Source organism: Microtus pennsylvanicus, chromosome 5, assembly GCF_037038515.1.
Source record: "Microtus pennsylvanicus isolate mMicPen1 chromosome 5, mMicPen1.hap1, whole genome shotgun sequence".
Lineage (NCBI taxonomy): Eukaryota > Metazoa > Chordata > Mammalia > Rodentia > Cricetidae > Microtus > Microtus pennsylvanicus.
Window position 1 is genome coordinate 50,159,710 of NC_134583.1, and position 24,194 is coordinate 50,183,903.

Consider the following 24,194-nt stretch of genomic DNA (forward strand, 5'->3'; position numbering starts at 1 on the left):
CGATATTTCTGCAGAGCCGTTAATTTTACTCAAAGTATCGTTTTAGTACTCAGTAGGTAATTTTCCAGGTGCAGTTTGACCCTGGACTATATCCAGTGAAAGATTTGAAAGAAAGCATGGATGTTCTTCCCGTTATAGACCAATAACTCTCTGTAAATGGAACATATCATAAGCGGAAAATACGTCCTGTTCTCTTAGCCTACTGACCATCGTAATGGGCTTTGCTCAGCCCACCTCGGACATGCTCGGGATACTCTGTCAGCCTCTGGTTGAGCATATCACCTCACACTATCAGTCTTTTCGGTGTCTTGTGTACCTCACTGAGCATGCGCTGAAAGGAAGAGGCAGAGTGGTCTGTGGGTATTTGGCACAACCACCAAGCTGAAGCATGCATAGATAAAGATCTCTCTTTGACCCCCAGGCAGTGTTCTCACTGTCTGAGTAGATACCTTCCCAGAATCCAGTCTTTCTACAGTCTACAGCCATCAGTCACCCCACCGAACGGCTGAGCTATTACACACATCACACTCCTGCCTTTGTCCTGGTCTCCATTAACAGCCTTTAAATACCTTGTCTAGCAGGAATGATGGCACACCTCTCCATTCCCAACACTCAAGAAGGTAAAAACAGGCACATCAGAAGTTCAAGGCCATCCTTAGCTACGTAGTTCAAGGACAGCCTCAGCTGTCCCTCAATCTGTCTCAATAGAGAAAAATATATAATCGGTAGTCTGCAGTTTCTTTACCTTGCAAGCTGTTAAATTTAGAACAGATAACATAGGCACAAGAGTCCAGTAGAGTATGCACAATCAGGTGTCTGATAATTTGTACCTGCAGAAGAGAGCAGCGTCAAGAATGAAGAGAAAATCCTTTTACAGGCCGAGGCCATGGGAGGTCTGGGGGGGCATGGGAGGTCTGGGGGGTCCATGGGCAGTCTGAGGAGGTCTATGGGAGGTCTGGGGGTCATAGGAGGTCTGGGGGGTCCATGGGAGGTCTGGGGGGTCCATGAGAGGTCTGGGGGGTCATGGGAGGTCTGGGGGTCCATGGGAGGTCTGGGAGGCCATGACTGATCTGGGGGTCCATGGGAGGTCTGGGGGGTCCATGGGAGGTCTGGGTGGGCCATGAGAGGTCTGGGGGGGTCATGGGAGGTCTGGGGGGGCCATGACTGGTCTGGGGGGCCATGTGAGGTCTGGGGGGGTCATGGGAGGTCTGGGGGGTCATGGGAGGTCTGGGGGGCCATGGGAGGTCTGGGGGGCCATGGGAGGTCTGGAGGTCTCCAGGGCCATGGAGGTCTGGGGGGTCATGGGAGGTCTGGGGGGCCATGGGAGGTCTGGGGGGCCATGAGAGGTCTGGGGGGCCATGGGAGGTCTGGAGGTCTCCAGGGCCATGGAGGTCTGGGGGGACATGGGAGGTCTGGGGGGCCATGGGAGGTCTGGGGGGCCATGGGAGGTCTGGAGGTCTCCAGGGCCATGGAGGTCTGGGGGTCCATGGGAGGTCTGGGGGTTCAAGCAGCTCACTCAGCTTATGGGTGCTTATTTAAGTCTGGGCCTATAGCACGTTTTGCTGGGCTGTGGAGTGGCAGAATCAGAAAGCACAATCCACTAGATGAGAATATGCCCTCCTGCTACAGGGCTTGAGGAAGGATCTCACTGCCACCAATCAGAATAATACACCAGTTGGACAGAACCCCGCATCCAGGCAAAGACCTCCTTTTCATTAGACAAGGCCACTTCTTGCTCTGCTCAGCAACTGGGAGAAATGCTCATGAAAGTGGATTTGTCCCTGTACAACATGACACTCTCTGGCTGGAGGCAGTGACACTGGAAACCTGTTTATTTCACAGCCTCTGCTCATCTCCCTCCCGTCCCTCCAGCTGTCCCAACATCTTAAAAACAAAGCCAGCAGAAGGAGATTAGCCTCCTAGAATGTCTGTGAATAAAACGGCAGCACTATCAGCTCCTTCCAAAGAACCAGACCCTGAAGCACGATTTCTCAAACTATGCCCACGGATTCAGGTTCGAAAACAGTATTTCTATGTTCAGCTAGTCCGGACATAAAAATACTGTTTTTGAACCTGAACATAGCGGACAATGAGGAATACTGAGATCTCAAGAACAATCACAGTGGGTTTATTGATCCTACTGCACGTACTGGCTTTGTGGGAGCCTAGGCAGTTTGGATGCTCACCTTACGAGACCTGGATAGAGGTGGGCAGTCCTTGGGCTTCCCACAGGTCAGGAAACCCTGATTGCTCTTCGAGGGAGGGGGACTTGATCGGGGGAGGAGGAGGGAAATGGAAAGCGGTTGCGGGGAGGAGGCAGAAATCCTTAATAAATAAATAAATTTAAAAAAAACAGTATTTCTTACAGAAATTGCCAGAGAGGGGCCAACAGTCCCAAGCACACAGAGAGCCTCCCAATTTCCTGCTCCCTGGCTTGAACATTAAGCAATCTGTTTACTGATCCATTTTCAATTAGAATAACAGCTCTTTGAAGTCTCAGGCCTTTCTTTCATCTCTGTCCTGTAAATGCCATAGGGTCTGGTACACAGCAGTCCGTGTGTAACTGTGGAGATGAGCAAACAAACCAACAAACGCGGCCAACTCACAGTCAGTAACCCAGAGTACTAACGAGAAAATCTACTTCATCCCACAAACAGAAACACAAGACTGTAAGATGCAGGCTGGAGAGATGACTCCAGGATTAAAAACACTAATGGCTCTTACAGAAGACCCAGGTTCAGTTCCCAGCACCCGCATTGGATGGCTCACAACTACTTATACTTCCAGTTCCAGGACATCTGATCCTCTCTTCTGACCTCTGCAGGCTCCTGCACACATGAGGAATACATTAATATACTCAGGCACACACATACACATAGACGCAATTTTTAATTATTTTAACAATAATATGATACTGCATACATACAAATTGCTTTTATGTTTCCAAATCAAGTGTCTTTTTATCTATAGGTCTTTTCCCTCCATTTCAGTTTTAGACTCCTAGATAACAGCATTTTTCAGAATTTCTTAGTCTTTTTCTATATACTAGGCATAACAGAAGTTCTATGTATATATTCTCATTTAATCTTTGTAACATTCCTATGGGTTTTTCCTATAGGAAAAAAAAACCTTCAAGCACAGAGAACCTCTCATCCAAAAAATGCCTCTCAGCAACAGATGGAAACTATCAGAGAGAAAGCCACCCATCCAATGCAGAGAACAAGTACTGTGTACGCCCAGTCCCAGGAGATACACCTACAGCCCACTCCTGCACCTAGGGCCAGGGATCACAGCAGAAAAGCTGGTGGAAGATGGCAAGAGACCAAGGGTTTCAGAGAAACTACACCATGAAGTCTCACCAACAGCTATGCCTAAACAGGACCTGAACAAAGACAGCACCAACAGACATGCTAAGATGAAAGGGGAAAGATCACAAAGCCCCAACCCTAGACAAGAACTACGGGAAACCAAGGAATGCTAAGAACAGGAGAAATAGTCTTCCCCCAGGGAAGAGCTCCCGATACCAGACGGTCAGCTCTGAAAATATATACATGCAAGTAACATTATATGGACCAATCAGATTGTATTTATGTATTTAGAATAGAAGGGTGGGTAGGTAGATAGATCAATTGAACAGTAATTAAAGAAAAAGAGGCCATGAATTTGAGAGGAAGCAAGCAGAGTACACAGGAGGGGCTGGAGGGGAGAAATGGGGAAAATGATGTATGTAGTGATATCTCATTTGTATTCTAATAAATAAAGCTTGCCTGAAGATCAGAGAGTAAAAGAGCTGCGCTGATCAGCCTGACAGACCAGGCAGTGGTGACTCACACATTTAACCCCAGTAGCCACTGTAGTTTGCCATAGAAACTGGGCGGCAGGGGTGCACACCTTTAATCCAGCCCTAGAGAGGCTGGACAAAGCGTGAGGGGACAGTTCTCACACACAGTCTCATTCTGAGATTCCTGGAGGCAGGATCACCATTTTGGACTGAGGTAGAGGTAAGAGCCAGTGGCTGGCTGTTTTGCTTTTTTGGTCTTCGGGTTGAACCCATCAGGTTTTTATTAATCATACAACGGATGTAATTAAATTTTAAAACTTAAAAGTATAAAAATTAGGGCTGGAGAAATGGCTCAGAGGTTAAGAGCACTGGTTGCTCTTCCAGAGGACACAGGTTCAATTGCCAGCACGCATATGGCAGGCAGCTCACAACTGTCTATAACTCCAGTGGTAGGCTGGCCAATGCCCTCACATAGATATGCATGCAGACAAAACACCAATGCATATAAAATAGAAATAAATATTTTTTACTGGTATTCCTCTGGATAAATAAAAAAGAAATATTTTTTTAAAAAAAGGAAAAGAAATTAAATCCAGAATTTAAAAATTTATAAGCTGGACGGTGATGGTGCACACCTTTAATTCCAGCACTCAGGAGGCAGAGGCAGGCATAGCTTTGAGTTTGAAGCCAGCCTGGTCTAAGAGTGAATTCTAGGACATCCAGGGCTATACAGAGAATCCTTGTCTTGAAAAAACAGAAAAAATATATATATATAAAATAAATAAATAAAGCCTACCACTGTAATGAAAAGAGGAGGAGGAAATGGAGTGTGGTGTCCAAGTTCCACAATTCCTAAGGCAGACAGAGCAGGCCTGACGCTCAGATGCCCACATATGCTGACATCAAATCTCGTGGTTTTGTTCTCTATCCCACTTAGAATAATTTGAAAAACAATGCTGTGATTCTAATATTAATGGTCTAATTTTATAATATATTTTTTAAAACAGGCTCTTACTATGTAACTATGACTGGCCTGGAAATCACTTTGTAAACCAGGCTGTCCTCGAACTCACAGAGATCCCTTACTTCTGTCTCCAAGTGCTGGGATTAAAGGTGTGCACCATTGTTTGAACTCACAGAGATCCCTTACTTCTGTCTCCAAGTGCTGGGATTAAAGGTGTGCACCATTGTTCCTGGCATTATTCTAACTTCAATTTTAAAAAGTCATCGAGACATAGACAGTTCACACTGAAATCTTAAATTAAATCAGAGACCCAAGAAATAAAACTATCAAATTCTTAGAAGAAAAATAAAAAGCTTGCCGGGCGGTGGTGGCGCACGCCTTTAATCCCAGCACTTGGGAGGCAGAGGCAGGTGGATCTCTGTGAGTTCGAGACCAGCCTGGTCTACAAGAGCTAGTTCCAGGAGAGGCTCGAAAACCACAGAGAAACCCTGTCTCGAAAAACCAAAAAAAAAAAGAAAAAGCTTTATGACTTAGGATATGGTAATGACTTCTTAGAAATAAAACTAAATGCATAAGCAACAAGACAGACTTCACCATAATCAAAAACTGGCACACCAGCATGATGAAAGAGCAATCTCCAGCATGAAAGAAAACATTTGTAAATCCCATACCTGGAGAGACTGGTAGCCAGGCTACATACTCAACTCTGGCCATTCGATGACAGCAGAAAGACCTAGTTAACAAGCGGACAAGACTGCTGCACACATCCATTAGCCACAGCTTCCTGTGCCCCCCATGCTCCTGGGAGCCACCCTTCTATCTTCTGTCCCTGTGGCTTTGGCTACCACAGGTGCCACACTCAGGAGCACCTGGCCTTGTGAGGAGTGTCCTATACACAGCAGCACACTTTCCAGACACTGTCTTTACAAATGTACTATTCTGGAGTGTTTAAGTGAGGACCTCTTTTGTGTAACCCCAGGGATATGGGGAAAGGAAGTGTATATAAATCAAACACTTACTGATAATAATTTATCTTTAAAAAACCTTTTAAAACAATTCTTTGGCATCTGTACATAACTTTACCATGCACTAAAGAGGCACACCAGCACCCACATGAAAAGCTGAGCATGGCAGCACACACCTGTAACCAATGCTTTAGGAGCGGAGACTGGAGGATCCTGGGGCTTGCTGCCCAGCCAACCTAGCTAATCAATAGCTCTAGGTCCGCTGAGAGAAGACCCTGTCTCAAGAACTAAGATGAAAGCAAAAGAGGATATACCAATGTCAATCTCTCACCGCCACACAAATTCATACACATGTGTGAGCATGCGCGTGCACACACGCATACACACATGCGTGCACACACACACGCACGGTGGTTTGTTTTTGAGACAGGATCTCACCATGTAACTCTGGCTGTCCTGGAACTCCCTATGTAGACCACGCTAGCCTCAAATTCACAGAGATCTGCCTCTGCCTCCCAGTGTTGGGATTAACGGCATGTACTACAATTCCCAACATAATGTTTTTAACATTTAATGAACAAAGTTTAATTTCAAAACTCATATGTTAGTTTTAAAAAATGAAAGGACACAGGTGTGGTAGCTCAGACTTATAACCCCAGCATATGGGAGGTTGGAGGCTGTCACGAATTTGAGACTAAGTTCCAGGCCTCCATATTAAGTTCCAGCACAGACTACAGTACTGCAAGCTGCATGTCTGGCAGACTGCTTGGTTATGTGTATCCCTTGCATTGCGTGTGAACCCAGAAGATGGAATTAGAAGTGACTGGATCTCTTTATACCTCTTCCCAATGTGGCAACATTGAATGAATCTCTTGTTTCTCCTTTTCATATTCATTTGACTTATGGAAGATGAGTGGCCACACCTGACTTGCTGAGGCATAGCTGTAATCCCAAGTATAATCCAAGCAGCATGAGACCCTGGCTCAAAAAAAGGAAAATAAACCCTATCTTCTCAGGCCGGGCGGTGGTGGCGCACGCCTTTAATCCCAGCACTCGGGAGGCAGAGGTAGGCGGATCTCTGTGAGTTCGAGACCAGCCTGGTCTACAAGAGCTAGTTCCAGGACAGGCTCCAAAACCACAGAGAAACCCTGTCTCGAAAAACCAAAAAAAAAAAAAACAAAACAAAACAAAACAAAAAAACAAACAAACAAACAAAAAAACAACCCTATCTTCTCTGTACTCCAGACTCACAGCAGGCTAAAAAAAGATTAGGCTTCTTGCCATGAGTTCAAAGACTCAAACTCCACATTTAAAGTTCACCTTTCGTCAAGATACCTCAAAGAAAATTATTTTGTGCTACAAATCATTGTGGATCTACCGCGGAAAACTAAAGAGTAAAAACGAAGGACGGTGCCCAAGGTACCACTCCTTTGTCTCCGTACTCCCTGTACATTTTCACACCACACTGGCTGTGTCTCACACGTTCCCTGCCAGGAACATGGAAAGGAAGGACCTGCTTCTGGTCCCCGAGGACTTCACAGTTCTCAGTGAGATTGTTTCCTAGGAAACCTGACATTCAGGAGGAAGGCACTGGCTCCCCCCTGCCGGGTAGCGGTTTCAGCAGTGGATAGTTCAGCGTGGTTCCTTTCACAATCTGTCCCTGACCAGCATCAGGAAGCCAGCCTTTCTCTCCCTGCCACGAAGCCTACATACACTAGGGCCCATTCTCTCCATCTTTGAACGAAAGCAGGCAAACCCTGAAACAAAATCGTCTGCCAACAACTCAAGGAAACCCCGAAGGCGAAAAGTCCCCACCTTACAAATCCCAGAAGGTTTGCTTTGTCTCTTGAAATCCCTCGAGATGCTCTCAGCAATGAGTATCTCTTGGGCATTTACACTGACTCTCTCTTCATCTGAAGCTTGATTCTCATGAAACAGGAGGGCGCCTGACCCAGAGACTGAGGCAAGACCCGGTGCTCTTGTACGTACCGTCCGGAACTGTCCCATAAGCCCTGGTAACATGGCCTAGCTCCCGCATGAAGCCCCGGGAACAGTCCGTACAGAGCAAATGTTGGCATGGTAGAAGCCGAGAGCCCTCATTGCGAAGGTCCCGTCGACAGAGAGAGCAAGTCGGTGCTGCAGCCTCCAAGAATACATCTGTAGAGCCGAGTGACTCCAGGCCAGCGCCCGTGTCTGTGCCCGTGTCCGCGGCTTCAGCTTTTCCACTGACATCCTCAGGGGTGAAGCAGCGTGTACAGCGGGCAAGTTCCACTCCCTGCAAGGGAAGCACAAAGCAGAGGGGTTTATTCTTTGGGACGGGAGAAGTTCCTGGACAGATAGAAGAGAAAGCCGCAGAGATCCATGACCCTCAGCCTCAGGCCTGCACTTGAGCCCACAGCATCCAGCGTCTCCACTGTGAAAATAAACCTCAGTGGTGTTTTGATGGGCTTCAAAAGTGCCCAGAACTGTCTGGGCCTCTCTAGTGCTGGGCAAGGCTGATCCAAGTTTACATTTGGGAAAGGGGTTGAAAAATCCATTAGGTGTCAAGTTTACATGCTTATATCAATCCTCACAACTACCCTTGGAAATCGAGACTATGACACGTTTACGAACTAAATCAGAAGGTGTCAGTTGCGGAAAATGAGGCTCTCAGAAGCAGGATAATGCACAAGACAGTGACAGAGCTCAAATTCAAACACAAGTCGGCCTGATTCCATACACCGTACTCTGAACTGCTGGAATGCTCTCAGGCTGAAGTCCTTATGAAGGCTTTTTCATGAATTTGAATAATCTTTTCAATATTTTATTTTCAAATTGGACATATGTGTCTGTGTGTATTTGTAGGTACAAATACGTACAGTTGCCTGCAAAGGCCAGAAGAGGACAACAGGTTCCCCGAAGTTGGAGTTAGTTAAAAGAGCTAAGAGCTGCCTGATGTGGGTGCTGGGAACCAAACCCCAGGTCCTCTGTAAGAGCCATCTCTCCAGCTCTGTTTCTTCGTTTAATGTTTTTGAATTTTCATTCTATGTGTATAGGTGTTTGTTTTGTCTGCATGTATGTTTGTGCACCAGGTGTATGCCTGGTACCCAAAGAAACCAGAAGATGATGTCAAATCCCCTGGGACTGAAGTTACAAAGGGTTATGAGCTACCATGTGGGTGCCGGGAAATGAACCCAGGCCCTCTGGAGGAGCAGCCAGTGACCTCCACCACTGCGCCATTTGTTTAATTACTATTTCACTCTAACAGTGGTATTTTTAAAGGTATAGCAAATGTCTAACCTAAGATTTTAGGGGCAGTATTGAACTTAAGATCTAGCTCACACCAGTGTTAGTTATCTGAGATTAACGAGGAATGGTACAGACATGCCAAGCGTGCATTCTTGCCACATGGTTTAAATGACACTGTAGGACATCATATTATTGTGTGTTTACCAAACTTAGCCACACAAGTGAGTAGCATGTTTAAATCGCAGTGATAAATTTAGCTTAACAAAGACTTCATCTGGATATGAAATTAATATTGCTAATCTGGCTGTTTGGGTTTTGTAGTTTTTATCATGTTTGGACACTGTTTGGTTCTATAATCACAGAAGAGTTATGACCAAAATGAGCTTGTATCTACTTTTATATTTGTATTTTAATAATTATTTCATTCAGTTTGGCTGGGGGTCTACAACTATGCAAGTCTGGATTTCCAAGAACCACGTCCACTAAGGAAGGAGGGTGATGAGACTGGGGAGACCAGGCCTCCTGGGTCCAGGAAGGTACCCCATGCAAAGAGATGGGTGCTGTTGGGGTCACTGCAAACACCAGGGCTGACAGAGTAGCGATCCACGTGAGGCAAGGAAATCCGGCTCAGCACAATTCGGTAGCTGGCACTGGTTAGTCTGATCCCAGGCAGTCTATTTTAGGCATAATTAAGTGTGGTACAATTTGGGAGAAGTTTCCTGGTGTAACCCAATCCCCTGTGCACAAGCAGGCATGATTACACCAAAACACTTCTCGAGTATGTGTCACTTCTATGAAGATGGGTTCTGAAGAAAGGCTACAAGTATTATCTTCAGGGCCTAGGGGAGGAGGATCTGTGTGGTCCTGGTCACCTAGAATACTAGACACTTCCATTCCTGGCCTTCTGGGTGGAAAAGAGATTCCACTTCTTTCCCCTGAAAAGTCAACCCCAAGTGTCTCACATTCCTGGTTCCCTCGTGCTATCAAGCACACAAGAACCTCTGTGCTCCCAAAAGGACAGACTGTCACTTCCAATTCTACAGGCTCTGTCAGGGCAATAGTTTCCAAAAAGCAACCCGAGCAGCTCCAGTAGATGTGAATGGGTCTCCGAGTAAGTTTAAGTACATGGATGAACTGATTACATCAGATCAACAGTTCTCGAACGTTTTAGGGAGTGGGGAGTGCTGTGGGACAATGGTGTATGTAAACATTTGTTTCTTGTATTTGTTTAATAAAATTCTGATTGGCCAATAGCCAGGCAGGAAGTAGAGGCAGGGCAATGAGAACAGGAGAATTCTGGGAAGAGAATTCTACAGTCTGCATTCATGACCCAGTCACAGAGCAAGCAAGCTGTGATTGCCTCGCCGAGCCATGTGGCTAACATAGACAAGAATAATGGGCTAATGTAAGTTATAAGAGTTAATAAGAGGCCTGAGCTACTAGGCCAATCAGTTTATAATTAATGTAGACCTCTGTATGATTTCTTTGGGACTTAATGACTTCAGGAATCAGGCAGGACAGAAACCTCAGACAACAGGGGAGGGAGACAGACTTTCTTTTTTTAGATAGTGCCTCACTTCATAACCCTTGCTGGCCTAGCACTCACTATGTAGATCAAAAACCCTCCAACTCAGAGACTGCCTGCCTCTGCCTTCAGATGGTTGGGTTGTACCACACATAGGTACATGCCAGCCAGGCAGGTGACACACTCCTTTAATCCCAGCACTTGGGAGGCAGAGGCAGGTGAGTTCGAGGCCAACCTGGTCTACAGAGGGAGTTCCAGGACAGGATTCAAAGCTACAGAGAAACCCTGTCTTGAAAAACAAACAAATAAAAAAGTAAATATGTATGCCACCATCCCCAGCTGCTGTTTTTTTTTTTTAACCACATTCTCTAAATAGAGAGAGAGAGAGACAGGCAGACAGAGACAAAGGAAGTGTGCAGGATATAAAGAACATGGTGGTGGTGGGAGAGCATTGTAAAAGTTCTAAAGTAGTCGGCATAGGAAGCGACCACAATTGTTGATGAGTTTAGCACCATTAAAGAGAAACTGTGCTCTGACAGCAATGTGCCCTGAAGACAAGACTCCACACATGAAAGGTTCCCTCTTGTGAAAATTCATTTGAAGGGAACCTGAACTGAGAAAGATGCAGAAGGGGTTTCTTGTTCAACACAGCTGTCCAGGGAAGACTTTTCCCAGGATCAGCACACAGAGACACCATGCAATTGTGGTTCAAGGTGACTTAATTTGGCAGCAGAACCTGGCAACTCTGTCCATGTGGTACTGGTTGTGTAGTCATGAAGGTTGCCAAAGTAGGACACTGTGGAGCTTTGTGCCAGGGTTACTGAAGGACAGAGAGCAAGCAATGTGTGGCAGGATCAAAGCTCCTGCAAGGAGGCCCTGAAAGATCACTGCATGAAGCTATGAAGGTGAAGCCAAATTTGCAATGGAAATCCAGAATTGGTGATTCCAGAACCCTGGAAGTTTGCCAAGGAAAGTTGTAGGCACAAAGTGGAGAGGTCTATGTGCTTGACCTGAGGGACAAAACTACTCAACTACCCAAGTCCTCTGGAATCAAGATGATTCCAGTAGAAGCTCTACATACTGAACATGGAGCTGCAGAATGAGGAATTTGTACAGCTGGACTTCAGCTTTGGTCTGACCTTTTCTTGGTATGTTCCATTTCTCCCTTTTGGGATGGAAGAATCTAGTCTAACTCATGTACATTGGAATTATAGAATGTATCTTATATTTATAATGTATTTTATCAAGGCTCATGTGTTTAAGGATTTGTCCTGAGTTTTATCAGAGACTTTGTTCTTTGGATTTCTAAATGATGTTGGGACTGTTAAAAACTATGGGAATATTTAGATATGGAGGAAATGTTGCATTAGGAGATGAAAATGAAATTTGAAACGATGTATTAAGGACCAAGAGGACAAGGTGTGGAACCATTGTGGTTAAGTTTCATTGTCCACTTGATGAGATATAAAATCACCATGGAAACACATCTCTGTGCTGAGGGTGTTTTCAGAAAAGGTTGGCTGAGCAGAGAAGACTTCCTAAACATGGGTCCAACCATGCCACGGGCTGGGGTCCTGAGCTGAATAAAAGAGAATGTGACCCGAGAATCAGACTCACCTCTCTGATTTCTGACTACAGATGAAATGAGCAAGGATGACACCCACGCACATGCTAACCCAGGAAAAAGATCGTGCTACAACTGTTTGCTTAGGTAAATTATCATCACAACACAGTGTGTACATCAGTTGTAAACTGAGTGAGAAACAGTGAGAATACACACTCTGCCAGACTGCAGAGCACACGTTTTTTTGCTTTTGTCCTGAATACAATCCTGCAGTCGTAGCCCTAGAGCAAGACTTTGTCATCTTTGCTCACTGTTCTAGCTTCCCGTAAGCACTGGGCATCTATGGAGAGGGTCAGTACAGAATACACACCCAACCAATTCTTGTCAAATGAATGGCTGCATGAAAAATAGTTATGCTTTTATTCAAAGCTAAGAAAAACACTTTCAAGCAGACCGTGCTCTTTCTTCAGTAGAATTCAGCTAGTGGAAGCAGAGCAGGGAAATGAACCTAGGCTTCTGTGTTCACTGAACCCTGTGAAATTAAATTAAAACCTAACTAGCTAGCCTCTCTTGTTTGTACTATGATATGAACATCCTCTTCACAGTTTACTGCTGTGGACTTGAACGCAGGGTTTCCCCAGCCTGGCTTCCGACAGGCTTGTGGGAGGTATTTGTCAGGTGGGACAATAAGATTTAAAAACAAGCACAGTCCCACACGGGAAAGAGGGGCGACTAGTAATCAATCTGTAATCCTCAAATCGGTTTTTGTTTGGTTTTTGCTTTGTGCTTTAGAAAACACCTGTTAGCCTACAGGTTTCCCCCTAAATACTATATATCTAAAACTACTTAAAGGGCAGACCAAAGCTCTGACCAAGAAGTTGAAATGGAATTAGAAACCATACCTACTGCTGGTGCACATTGGTATAGCCCATCTGAAAAAACAGCAACATAAGATAAATCCCAAAATGTTCATATAGGGTACCTTATAACTCAGTAATATCTCTCCTGAGATTTTATTCTAGACAAGTTATTGATCAAAAGGAAAAGTCCATCATACAGAATGTTCAGTGCAGCTTTGTCTCTAGCAAAAAACAGTAAGAACCAAAACACAAAAACAAAATACACAAGCAAATGGCTTAGTGCAGGCTGAAGGCAAACTCCTCTTCAGCTGCTGAAAACCAGCCCGAAGAGCAGAGGTAGAAGCTCAGTGCTTACCTAGAATGCTCGAAGCACCGGGGTCAGCTCCCGACACCATGAGGAATAAGATGAACAAATCCTCGTTATTGGGCAATGATAGGAAAACGTCATGGAATTAAAGAAAGGCAGACTACAGAAGGAATAACACAGGACTAAGGGAGATAACTCAGCGGCTAAGAGCACGCGCTGTGAAAGTCTGGGGACCGGAGTTTGACTCCCTAGCACCACAGATTAATAAAAGCCATAAATGGCCATGTGCGACTTTAACTCCAGTGTTGGGGGATGAAGATGGGTGAATTCCAGGAGCTCGGTGGTCAGCCAAGTCTAGTCAAAACTTCAAGTTTCAGGTCCAGTAAAAGACCTCGTCTCAAGAGAATATGGCAGAGAGGTAGACCCCTCTGATGTCCATGTATGTGGTATTCACACCCACACATGACATACTCCATACACACACAAGGATTAATGCCCGTGATCAACTCTGCAGGCAGCTATGTTTTCATGTAACCGTGACCTGAAAAGTGACATGAAACCTTGTGAGGCAATATGATCCGAGATGTCTACACTTTTTAAGAATTCCTTTTAATGTATTTTCCTATTTCATACACATTTTAAAACTCCCTATAGAGTAAATCTGCACTTCCAAATTTTTCTCTACTTCTCATATTAAAAAAAGTGACAGACTTTGGCTCTTCTTAGTCTTTTTCTCTCTCTCTGGATCTCATGATGGTAGCTTTGACTGGCCCTGAGGGGATCCATGTCTTTGCCTCCCCAATGCTAGGACTAAAGACCTGTGGTGCATGCCAGGCCAGTAGTCTCTTTTTAAAATGACAACAATAACATATCTTTCCAAATGTCCAATCAAAGACAAAACAAGACAAGGTTTGGGGCTGGAGAGATGCCCCACGCTTAAGAGAACTGGCTGCTCTTTCAGAGGACCCAAGTTCATTTCCAGTGCCCTCACTGGGTGGCTCACAACTACCTGGAACTCCAGTTCCAGGGAATCCAATGTCTTCATCTGGTCTCAGCAGATACCTGCACACATGTTATACACTCACGCAGACAATCATACACACACAGACACACATAAATAAAGATAGATCTAACAGCCGGGCGGTGGTGGTGGCGCACGCCTTTAATCCCCAGCACTCAGGAGGCAGAGGCAGGCGGATCTCTGTGAGTTCAAGGCCAGTCTGGTCTACAGAGCGAGTTCCAGAACGGGCACCAAAGCTACAGAGAAACCTTGTCTTGAACAAACAAACAGAAAAAAAAAAGGTGACAGACAATAGGTCTGAAGTGTACATACTTCCAAGAACTGCTGATGTCTGAAATACAAAGCAAAACCAGGAGCCCAGAGATGTGACAGAGAGAAAGGGGCCACCAGGGCACTCTTTCAGATGACAGTGTGCTTGTGCTTGCTCCCAAGACCACATGGAGAGAGGTCTGAGGTTTACCTGCCTCACCAGGTGGCTGCTGCCACTTCCCTTCATTTCACAAGTATTTTCTGAGCCCTGACCCTCTGAAGCAGCTCAAATGCCTGCGACGTCATAAGACTATGTTGTCACAAAGGACAATTCTCATGGGTCACATTTGAGGTCATGCCCCATCTGCGGGTGGGGGGGCAACCTAAGACCTTAACATCTGGCTGCTATTCAACTTTGCAGATCCAGAACTGAGCCTTTTCTGTCTTGTCAGAGCTGATCGACCTGAAGAAGCTGACTTTGCTGAACAAGCACAGGAGCCATGAGTCATCCAGTTACCTTGCGAGGAAGAAAGGGAACTGCCTAGAAAAGCCACAGCTGGACAAATGCTGTCTCTACTCTAGAGATCAAGCTATTGCTAAGACTCTTGGGTGAGCACAGAAGCCAACAGCGGCTTCTGGACTCACTCAGGAAAGGGTCTGTTCAGGCAGGTGTCCCGAGGAGAGGATGTAGCTTCCCCAAACATCCTCTATATAGATGTAGCCAGAGGATTGGCAAACTATTAGAAACAGGATTCTATCACCAGCCCTTGCCACTGGTGACTTGGCCCTTGATCCAAGGCCATTCAGGTTCACTTGTTGTTCCTTTGCGTTCCCCAGACTCTGCCCCCCTTACCTCCATTGACAGGTCTTTTTCCCAATAGGAGTTCTACGTAATTTGGCTCATCACCTGCACACTTATCAGACAGAAGAAGGTCTTTAAGATCTTGTTCCCTACTCTCAAACCCCTCTCTCTGCTGGTCACAGGTAGTATATGACTAATGCCTATGAGATGCAGGGGAGATGAAGATCATAATGTCGTGAGGTCAGAAAGGGAGGGGTCACTGAAGTAAACACTGGGAATCTGGAGAGAAAAAGCTAAGTTTAGGCCCAGGCCCTGTATCTCACCAACTATATAACTTTGTCTGACAAATCACACAATTCTTTTGTCTCATGCATAAAATAAAACTACCATCCTAAATCCTCAGGCAAATACATTTTGTAAATTTCAAAGCACCCTGAAGATGTTGGGGCTAATACCATTGTGGCCCCGAGTTCTATTGGATGTAGCAGAATATTAAGGTTCAGGGAAAAGCCGGGTAGTGGTGGAGCACGCCTTTAATCCCAGCTCTCCAGGGAAGCAGAGGGAGGCAGATCTCTGTGAGTTCAAGGCCAGCCTGGTCTATAAGAGCTAGTTCCAGGACAAGCTTCAAAGCTACAGAGAAACCTTGTCTCGAAAAACCAAAATAAATAAATTAATAAATAAAAATAAAGAGTTCAGGAAAAGTTGGTCATGCTGGCACATGCTTAAAAATCTCAGAATATGGGCTGGAGAGATGGCTCAGCGGTTAAGAGCATTGCCTGCTCTTCCAAAGGTCCTGAGTTCAATTCCCAGCAACCACATGGTGGCTCACAACCATCTGTAATGAGATCTGGCGCCCTCTTCTGGCCTTCAAGCATACACACAAAAAGAATATTGCATAATAAATAAATAAATAAATATTTTAAAAAAAATCTCAGAATATGGGAAATTGAGACTGGAAGATCAAAAGTTTAAGTTTAGGGAAATCATGGCTGGTACCAGAAAACTAGCTACACAGGGCTAGTGAAGACAGGGGTAGTTCTAAACATTTGCCCTTGTACTCACAGATAAGAATAGTCCTCAGCCCTCTTTTGCATCAGGCAAAGAGAGACCAATATAGAAAAACACAAACAATCAAAATACAGAGTGGTGGAGTCCAGTCCCACTGGATAATCTATAAAACAGTTCCCACACCTACAGCTCAGGGACCATTGCAGAAGAGGGACAGAGAGCAGAGGCTTTGTTAGGAGAGTGTCTCCCACGAATGGCAGAAGCTACACCCATGAAGTCTCATCAATAAGGCTGCCTACACGGGAACTAAATAAGGACAATAGATGCACTATTATAGCCCAAGTGAGTAAGTTATAGACCATCATGCCAATCACGTCTTTTGAGAGTGTAATTCCAAAAGTCAGGAGGCTCAAGCCAGCCTTGGCTACAGAGTAAAACCCTGCCTCAAAAAAGCCACAGAGAAACCCTGTCTTGAAAAACAACAACAACAACAAAACAAAAACAAAAAAACCCACGCAAGTAAAGATTAATCTTGAGGAAATGGTGTAACTAAAACCGAACTGCCCAGATTGTAATGGATTAAACATTGAAGAAAAGCTGGGTGATGGTGCATGCCTTTAAATCCAGCATTTGGGAGGCAGAGGCAGGCAGATCTGAGCTCCAGACCAGCCTGGTCTACAGAATGAGTTTCAGGATAGCCAGGGCTACATAGTAAAATGCTGTCTGAAGAAGCAAATAAAAAGTATACACACACACACACACACACACACACACACACACACACACACCGACAACAACAATAAAAAACACTGAACAAAGAAGCTAGCAAAAGATTTCCATTGCAAGCTCTGGGGAGTTTGGCTGAAGAAAGAAAAAGGGTCCTAACAGAGATAAGGAGGATCTAGGGTATTTTGGCTAGAATATTCTTTGGCGAAACAAGACAAAAAAAATTCAACAGGTTTAGGGGATTGAATCTTGTGCACACACGGGGCACTTGGAGCACTTTTGAATTCTTAATAAACATACTACACACTAGGAACTCATGGATTTAAAGAGAAACAAACAAACAAACAAACAAACAAAAACGGCCAGTCCTTGAACCTTTAAAGTATTTGGGATCAACTGGGAGACAAATTAACTTGGTAATGAAGAGAGTTACGTGCAAGATTGTGTGGTGATTCAAGGAAACAGACAAAACAGGTCCAAGAAGGCCCACACCGGAAATGCTCGCATCAGGAGCACACTGGGCTGGGAACCTCGGGTCCCAGTAAGAGCGTATCTGCCAGGTTCTGAAGAAAATTTAAACGTGGTGTTTATACAAAATATTTACGAAATCTAGATTCCTGAAGCACAGCAGGCTGTTCAAACTTGACAGGACGACCATAAAGATGGAACAAGAGGCAAGGAGAAGGGTAGTGCCCACGCAAGGGAGGGCAGAGGCCGGGAGGCAGCTTCCCAACGGCTGGGAGTCAGCAAACCACATAACTGGAACAGAGCAGGGTGATCTGAACGCGCAGCCTGCTGCGCCGCTACAAGGATTTGCTCAGAGACGCCGGCGCCGGCGGGAAACCCCGCCCTCCTACACGGAAAGGAAGCGGCTGGCGGCCGCCGGAAGCCGATGTCAGCGCAGCCCCGCCCAAGGCCAGCCTCCTGGCCGGAAATGATGCATTCGTCCCGCCCCTACACTTGCTACCTCGCGATACTTCGCTGGTTCCTCCCTCTTTCCTTTCTGCCACCGCCATGGTAGGTCTTCCTTTCTTGGCCTCTGCGTCTTCGCGGCGGTTCCGAGCTCTCCTTCTCTACATCTCAGCTGCTTGCCCTGATCTTAGTGGGTCTTCATGGCTACGCGTAGCTTGCGGGGCGGGGGATGGCACGCATGGGTCTGGGGCGAGGAGCCTGGGGCCGCGTGTTCCAGCCGGAGTTCGGATCCCTGATACACGCGGGCTTGGGCGTCCGGCCCCGTCGGGTAACTTAAACCTTGCTGAGTGCTCCAGAAGGCAAGTCCTTGATTGCAGGCATATTTCAGGCAGCAAGCGTTGCTCACCCCTGCCTACTCTTTTCGTAGGCCTAACCACTTTGCTGTTTTTCCTGTATAGCCATCCAGACTGAGGAAGACCCGGAAACTCCGGGGCCACGTGAGCCACGGCCATGGCCGCATCGGTAAGTGTGGGCCTCTTTCGTGGTAGGTCTTTGGGCTGTGTTTCGCGTGTTTATTGAACGGTTGAACAACTTAGACGCGAGTAGAGAAAAAACTATTTGTTGCCAGTCGGATTGAACAGCAGTTTCTCCCTATTTAAAGATTCTCTAGTGCAATTTAAGATATTTTTATGTTGGTAGCGGAGTGAAAGTTAAGCACAGCGCTGTGATGTGGAACGTCGAGAAAGTGACCATCTAGAGAAGGCTGATAGCCATGTAGCTTTGCATGTTTGCAGGTAAACACCGCAAGCATCCGGGAGGACGCGGGAACGCTGGAGGCATGCATCATCACAGGATCAACTTCGACAAATAGTGAGTGTTTCTTGGAGGTAGGGACAGAGAGGGTAACTTAGAACCTTCGGAAATCGATTTCTTGACTTAGGTTACTGCTAGCTTTAGCAACTTGATGTGTCAGAGAGAACCTGCCCGAGGCTAGAGTCACGCTCAGGTATTGATTGTTGCCTTAGTGTGCTAGAGTCCTCGAAGAATAACTGCTGACCTTATTCACTGGCTGTGGACTTTCTGACACGGTCAGTCACCAGGTTAGTAACATGCATAAGAATGGAGGTTAGGTTGGCTTTTACCCAGCCATTAGAGGATGGCGTTTAGGGGTCCTCTTGAAATGGGTGCTAGTGAAAGAAGCTACTGAAGATCTAGTTCAGTGTATTTCTAGTTTCTGCTGTGTCAAAGTTTACGACGGTGAAAATTAACATTGCACTAAGAAGAGAGAACCTCAAAGATGAGCTTGCAGGGAGGGAGGCTCTGAAGGTGCTTGCCTTCTCTTCCCAGTCATCCAGGTTACTTCGGGAAAGTTGGGATGAGGCATTACCACTTAAAGAGGAACCAGAGCTTCTGCCCGACTGTCAACCTGGATAAACTGTGGACGCTGGTCAGTGAGCAGACCCGGGTCAACGCTGCCAAGAACAAGACTGGAGTTGCTCCCATCATTGATGTCGTGCGATCGGTGAGTGAATTGGTGTGCTCCTTATCTTTAAGGGTACTTGTAGTTTTATCCTCTTTATCTCCTCTGGAGCCAAACCTACATATTTGGCATTGCCGATTAGAGAACCCTCATTTTAGTAGAATTGTTGCAGGTAATTAAATTGGTTCCAACAAGCATTTGTCCCCCTCTTTGGTCCTTAAATGTGGAGAGTTCTGAGAACACATTAATTAATTTCAAACAAATATTAGCTATCATTTCAGTAAATAAGCTTTCCTGTGTTTATGCTGATTCTAACAGGTTTGGTTTTAACATGGGTACATAATTCGTTCACAGTGTTCATTCAAGGCCCTATATAGAGAAGAGTGCTTTTCCCCCATCACTGCTTAAGTGCAGAGACCCACACCATAGGTGTGTAGCTATAATTCCATTCCCAGCCTATTTAGTGGAGGTACCTGCAGAGCGGGGAGGTGTGTGTTTAGCCGAGACTAGAGTCACATCCCGACATGATGGTTGTTGTGGTGTGCTAGAGTTCTCGAAGAGAATCTGCTGGTCTCGATTCACTGGTAGGGGTCTTCAGTGTCCCTGTTAGTGCCCAGATCAGAAACATGTCCTACCTGAGCCGACCCATGGTAGTGCATGCTTTAATCCCAGCACTATGGATGTGTTGTTGGATCTCTGAGGCCATTCCTACATTTGAGTTCCAGACCAGCCAAGGTTACACAGACTACCTCAAAAAGGAGAACAACTCCTACCTGCATCCTGGGATGTTTAGTATCTGCTGTAGTGTATTTATTAAGAATATTTTTTCTCTTCTAGGGCTACTACAAAGTTCTGGGGAAGGGAAAGCTCCCTAAGCAGCCTGTCATCGTGAAAGCCAAATTTTTCAGCAGAAGAGCTGAAGAGAAGATAAAGGGTGTTGGAGGTGCCTGTGTTCTGGTGGCTTGAAGCCACTCAGGGAGGCCAATTAAATGCTAACACTTTCCAAGCGGTCTGAGTGTAGGTTCTTGGGTTACATTTCTATGCATCCTTGTCAGTATGCTGGGACCTGTCTAATAGGTCCTAGAAAAATGTGAGGTGTGGATTTCAGTCAGTGTGGCCATCTCAAAGCATGCACCTGTGTGTATGCGTGTGTACTCAAGTGGCTTAGATTGCAGCAATCATACATTCATTATGTCCCTATGTATATATAGTACATGGGTCTTGCTATTCAAGAAACTGATAAACACCATTACTTTTAGCTGAAAATGTATCGTAAAGAAAAATTCTAACAACCTGGCAATGCATGCCTTATAAATCCTAGCACACTGGAAGCAGGGGTAGGTGGGTCTTGGATTTGAGGCCAGCCTGCTTTGTGCAATATTATGGCCACATAATGAGATGGTTTGATTTAAAAATTAAAGTATTTTGGACCAGAAATCAGGTTGGGTTAGTTTTCAGAAAATGTGAAATTCTGCTATCTAGATTCCTACCAAAAAGTTTCCTATAATGGCTCATTACTGGGCTACTAGGCTTGGAGCGGGGCCAGGAAAAGAGGGTGGGCAGGAAGAGTGAGTTTGGTCTCAGATGAAATGGTATGGAACTGATTACTGATTTGGGAGTGGTGCTGACAGTGAAGTGGAAACTGATCGCTGGGGCTGTTACCGACTGATGGCATCTAACTACCTGCAAGAATGAAATTCTTTTAGTTTTTAGTGCCTGTGGTTCCCTGCTTTTACTTAGCATGCACCCAATTGCTAAAGGGGCTAAAATCTGGTAATTCAGTCAAAATGAATGCAATTTCAACATTGAAGTTTTAAACATTTATACTACATAGTTTAGTGTTCAGACAGAACCTGTGCTAAGCATGAAGTTCTATGGCCTGTTTTTATGAAATGGTGAGCAGACATAAATGGCAAAAAACATTGACTAATGTTAAGAATTTAGCACAGCCTGAGCTTTTCAGCTTGTTGGCATACCTCTGACAACAGTTGGGAATTGGCGCTGCTGTCCATAATTTCTGCATAGGCTGCAGCTCATTGTCATGTCTCTACCTAATGCTGGGGTCTGAGTCAGGCCTTCCTTTATGGGATAGGTTTGCAGTAGAGTTGGTAGAAGGCTATCAGAGCTGGACAAATTTTAAAGTACATGTACTTTCCTATTAAAAAGTCTAAGCCATCTGGGCTTGGGATGTGCTCCTTCCACAGAGGCAGGATCCAGAACTCATCCTTGTCTGCCAATCCCTTAGGATGATAGCTTTTGTTAAGGGTGCTTGGTCTTAAAACTGTCTATACCTGTGAAACTTTTGACATGTTAAACTAACCAAAGGATTCTCTTAGTTCACAAGAAGTTCGTTTTTAAGTTTTTGAGTACAAAACCCACTATGTCTGACAAAATTGCAGTATTCTATGTCACCCCTAGTACTGACTGGACACAGTGATGTGTATGATGGGTATGCCTGTGTGCAGGTGGGAATCAGGACAATTTTGTAGTCTTGTACATGAGTTCCTAGAATTGAACTTGTTAGGATTGCATAGCAAGAGCTTTTACGTAAAACTGCTGGCCAATGATCTTTTCTTCAAGTCACACTAGTTGTGAAAGACACTTGAGGACACAAAGTAGACATACATGAAAGATACTTTTTTTCCATCAAAAATCTGGCAGCTGTGATAATTCTGCCCCAAATTCCATAGATCATTGTGGAACAAAATTTGAATACTGTTTTCTGAAGTTCTCCAAAAAGCAACAGGGTAGCTTCAAAATTAAAGAGGTAAACAGTAGGTAAGACAAGAACAAGATAGATTTGTTTTATGTATTGTGGTGTGCCTGCAGGCCAGAAGAGGGCAGCAGATCTCATAGATGGTTGTGAGCCACCATGTGGTTGCTGGGAATTTGAAAGGAGCAGCCAATGCTCTCTACTGCTAAGCCATTTTTCCAACCCCACACAATAAATCTTAAAAGCCATGAAGGTCTTCAAAAACTGGGTTGGTGGCTTGAGCTCCCTGGCCTGGCTTCCCACAGGTTCTTAGTTTGAAAATATACTGAGAGCTGCTCTGAAACATTGTATCCTTAGCAGTGAGGGGCAATAAGCTTTGGTAGAATAAGGGATGCTATAGAAGTGTCATCTGGTGGTGGTGGTGGTGGTGCACTCAGTCCCAGTACCTGGGACTCTCTGAGTTCAAGGCCAGCCTGGTCTACAAGAGCTAGTTCCAGGACAGACTGCAAAACTACAGAGAAACTTGAAAAAAAAATTAGTGAAGATCATAAGACAAGTTCAAGTATTACAAGGGAGAGAACAGGTAAAACTAGAGTATTTCTGACTGCAATGGGCCAAATCCTACCCTTTTTTCCTCTTTATGTAAGGTTCCTCTGGTAGGAATTTTAAGAATGCAAGGATCTAACTTTAACAGGCTGAGGATTGTACCTAGCTAGCACTCTAAGTTGGACTTTGATCTGTTATACATATTTTGATCTCATTCTGACCCTCCCCAAGACTGCTGATAAAATTTGCTTTGAAGCTGGGCGGTGGTGGCGCATGCCTTTAATCCCAGCACTCGGGAGGCAGCAGATCTCTGAGAGTTCGAGGCCAGCCTGGTCTACAAGAGCTAGTTCCAGGACAGGCTCCAAAGCTACAGAGAAACCCTGTCTCAAAAAAAAAATTTTGCTTTGAATCCAAGGGCGGAGGTAGCTACAAGCTGACCAAAATTAGCCATAGAAGTTTTTGAGCGGACAGTACAGCAGGGCTTCGAGAGGGTCTCTTGTCCTTTTGGATGGAGGAACCATAGGGGTGTGGTCACTAATCGCTTCACCACTGCTTCTCAGATCATTCAGATTCTTACCCCATACCTCATTCCCCAACTTTTGTTAAAGAAAATTGAGATAAATGCCTCATTGATCCTCAAAAAACAGCAGAATGCTACAAGTAACAGCAGTGAGACAACTGCATTTTAGAAGCTGACGGACATTGCAGGAGACAGACACTAAGGGCATCTTCCCAAAGCCCAGTTTGGATCTTCAGATGGTCTCCTGTAGCCCAGACTAGCCTATAATCCATTATGCACCCAAGAATTCATCTCAGGTGTATGTCAGTGTGCCTGGCTAGACAAGAGCCTTAATGCAATAAAGACAGGTGTACATGGTGGTGGTGTGGTTATGATTAAGGGTTTTGAAATGAACAAGTTCCTTCATGAAAAAAAAGCCAGGTGTGATGGTAGGTAAATGCTTGTAATCCTAGCACTGGGGAGGTAGAGACAAGGATTCATTGTGCTCACTGATCCGCCAGCCTTGACGAATCAGCAGGCTTCAGGTTCAGTGACACTTGTTCATTTCAAAACCCTTAATGACATCTATTCAGTAGGATCTGTGACATAGTATTTATGTAACCAAATTTCACGGTAATTCTATGTACAGGTGTTAGGCATGTGGCTTGTTATAAACTATTACATTTATGTAGGTCATGTTATCTATGAGTTTCGTGTTGTGATAGTAATGGTGCTGTTAAGAGCTGGGCAGTGGTAGCAAGTTCGAGACCAGCCTGGTCTATAGAGCAATTTCCAGGACAATCGGGACTAATACAGAGAAACTTGTTGGAGGGGGTACTGGAGGAGGATTTGACCTGATGGATCTGATAGGATTGAGAATCCTTGATTGTGTGAAAGCAGAACCTGGAAAGCCTTCAATTTTCCACCAGCCCCACACACCTGGCATGCTGCAATGTGGGGGTGAATGCCAGGCACTGGTGGCGCACGCCTTAAATTCCAGCAGTTGGGAGGCAGAGGCAGAGGCAGGCAGCGGTTCTCTGAGTT

The 24,194-nt window shown here is 45.2% G+C and overlaps 2 protein-coding genes and 2 non-coding genes across 5 annotated transcripts in view; 3 read left to right on the top strand and 1 right to left on the bottom strand.

The window, feature by feature from the left end:
• The window catches only part of Trim66 (tripartite motif containing 66), a 55,480-nt gene extending 47,673 nt beyond the window's left edge, over positions 1-7,807 (bottom strand). Inside the window, exon 1 of the mRNA XM_075971837.1 lies at positions 7,700-7,807. Coding sequence (XP_075827952.1) covers positions 7,700-7,748 — 49 coding nt within the window. The 5' untranslated portion in view covers positions 7,749-7,807. The remainder of the gene's footprint in view (positions 1-7,699) is intronic.
• Positions 7,808-17,947: 10,140 nt separating this feature from the next.
• On the top strand, positions 17,948-20,398 carry Rpl27a (ribosomal protein L27a). Of its 2 annotated transcripts, XM_075971840.1 has the most exons (5): positions 17,948-18,017; positions 18,371-18,434; positions 18,707-18,782; positions 19,260-19,434; positions 20,230-20,398. In XM_075971840.1, exons 1-5 carry the CDS (start codon positions 18,015-18,017, stop codon positions 20,356-20,358), a joined length of 447 nt encoding a protein of 148 aa, XP_075827955.1. In that variant the 5' UTR covers positions 17,948-18,014; the 3' UTR covers positions 20,359-20,398. The 2 variants fall into 2 exon arrangements, with proteins under 2 accessions (XP_075827955.1, XP_075827956.1); XM_075971841.1 differs by lacking the exon at positions 17,948-18,017 and having other exon boundaries at positions 18,386-18,434; positions 18,691-18,782.
• LOC142851458 (small nucleolar RNA SNORA3/SNORA45 family) lies at positions 18,896-19,025 on the top strand. Its single transcript, XR_012910777.1, has one exon. It is a non-coding gene; the product is annotated as a small nucleolar RNA SNORA3/SNORA45 family (small nucleolar RNA).
• On the top strand, positions 19,892-20,022 carry LOC142851457 (small nucleolar RNA SNORA3/SNORA45 family). Its single transcript, XR_012910776.1, has one exon. It is a non-coding gene; the product is annotated as a small nucleolar RNA SNORA3/SNORA45 family (small nucleolar RNA).
• Positions 20,399-24,194: the final 3,796 nt, after the last annotated feature.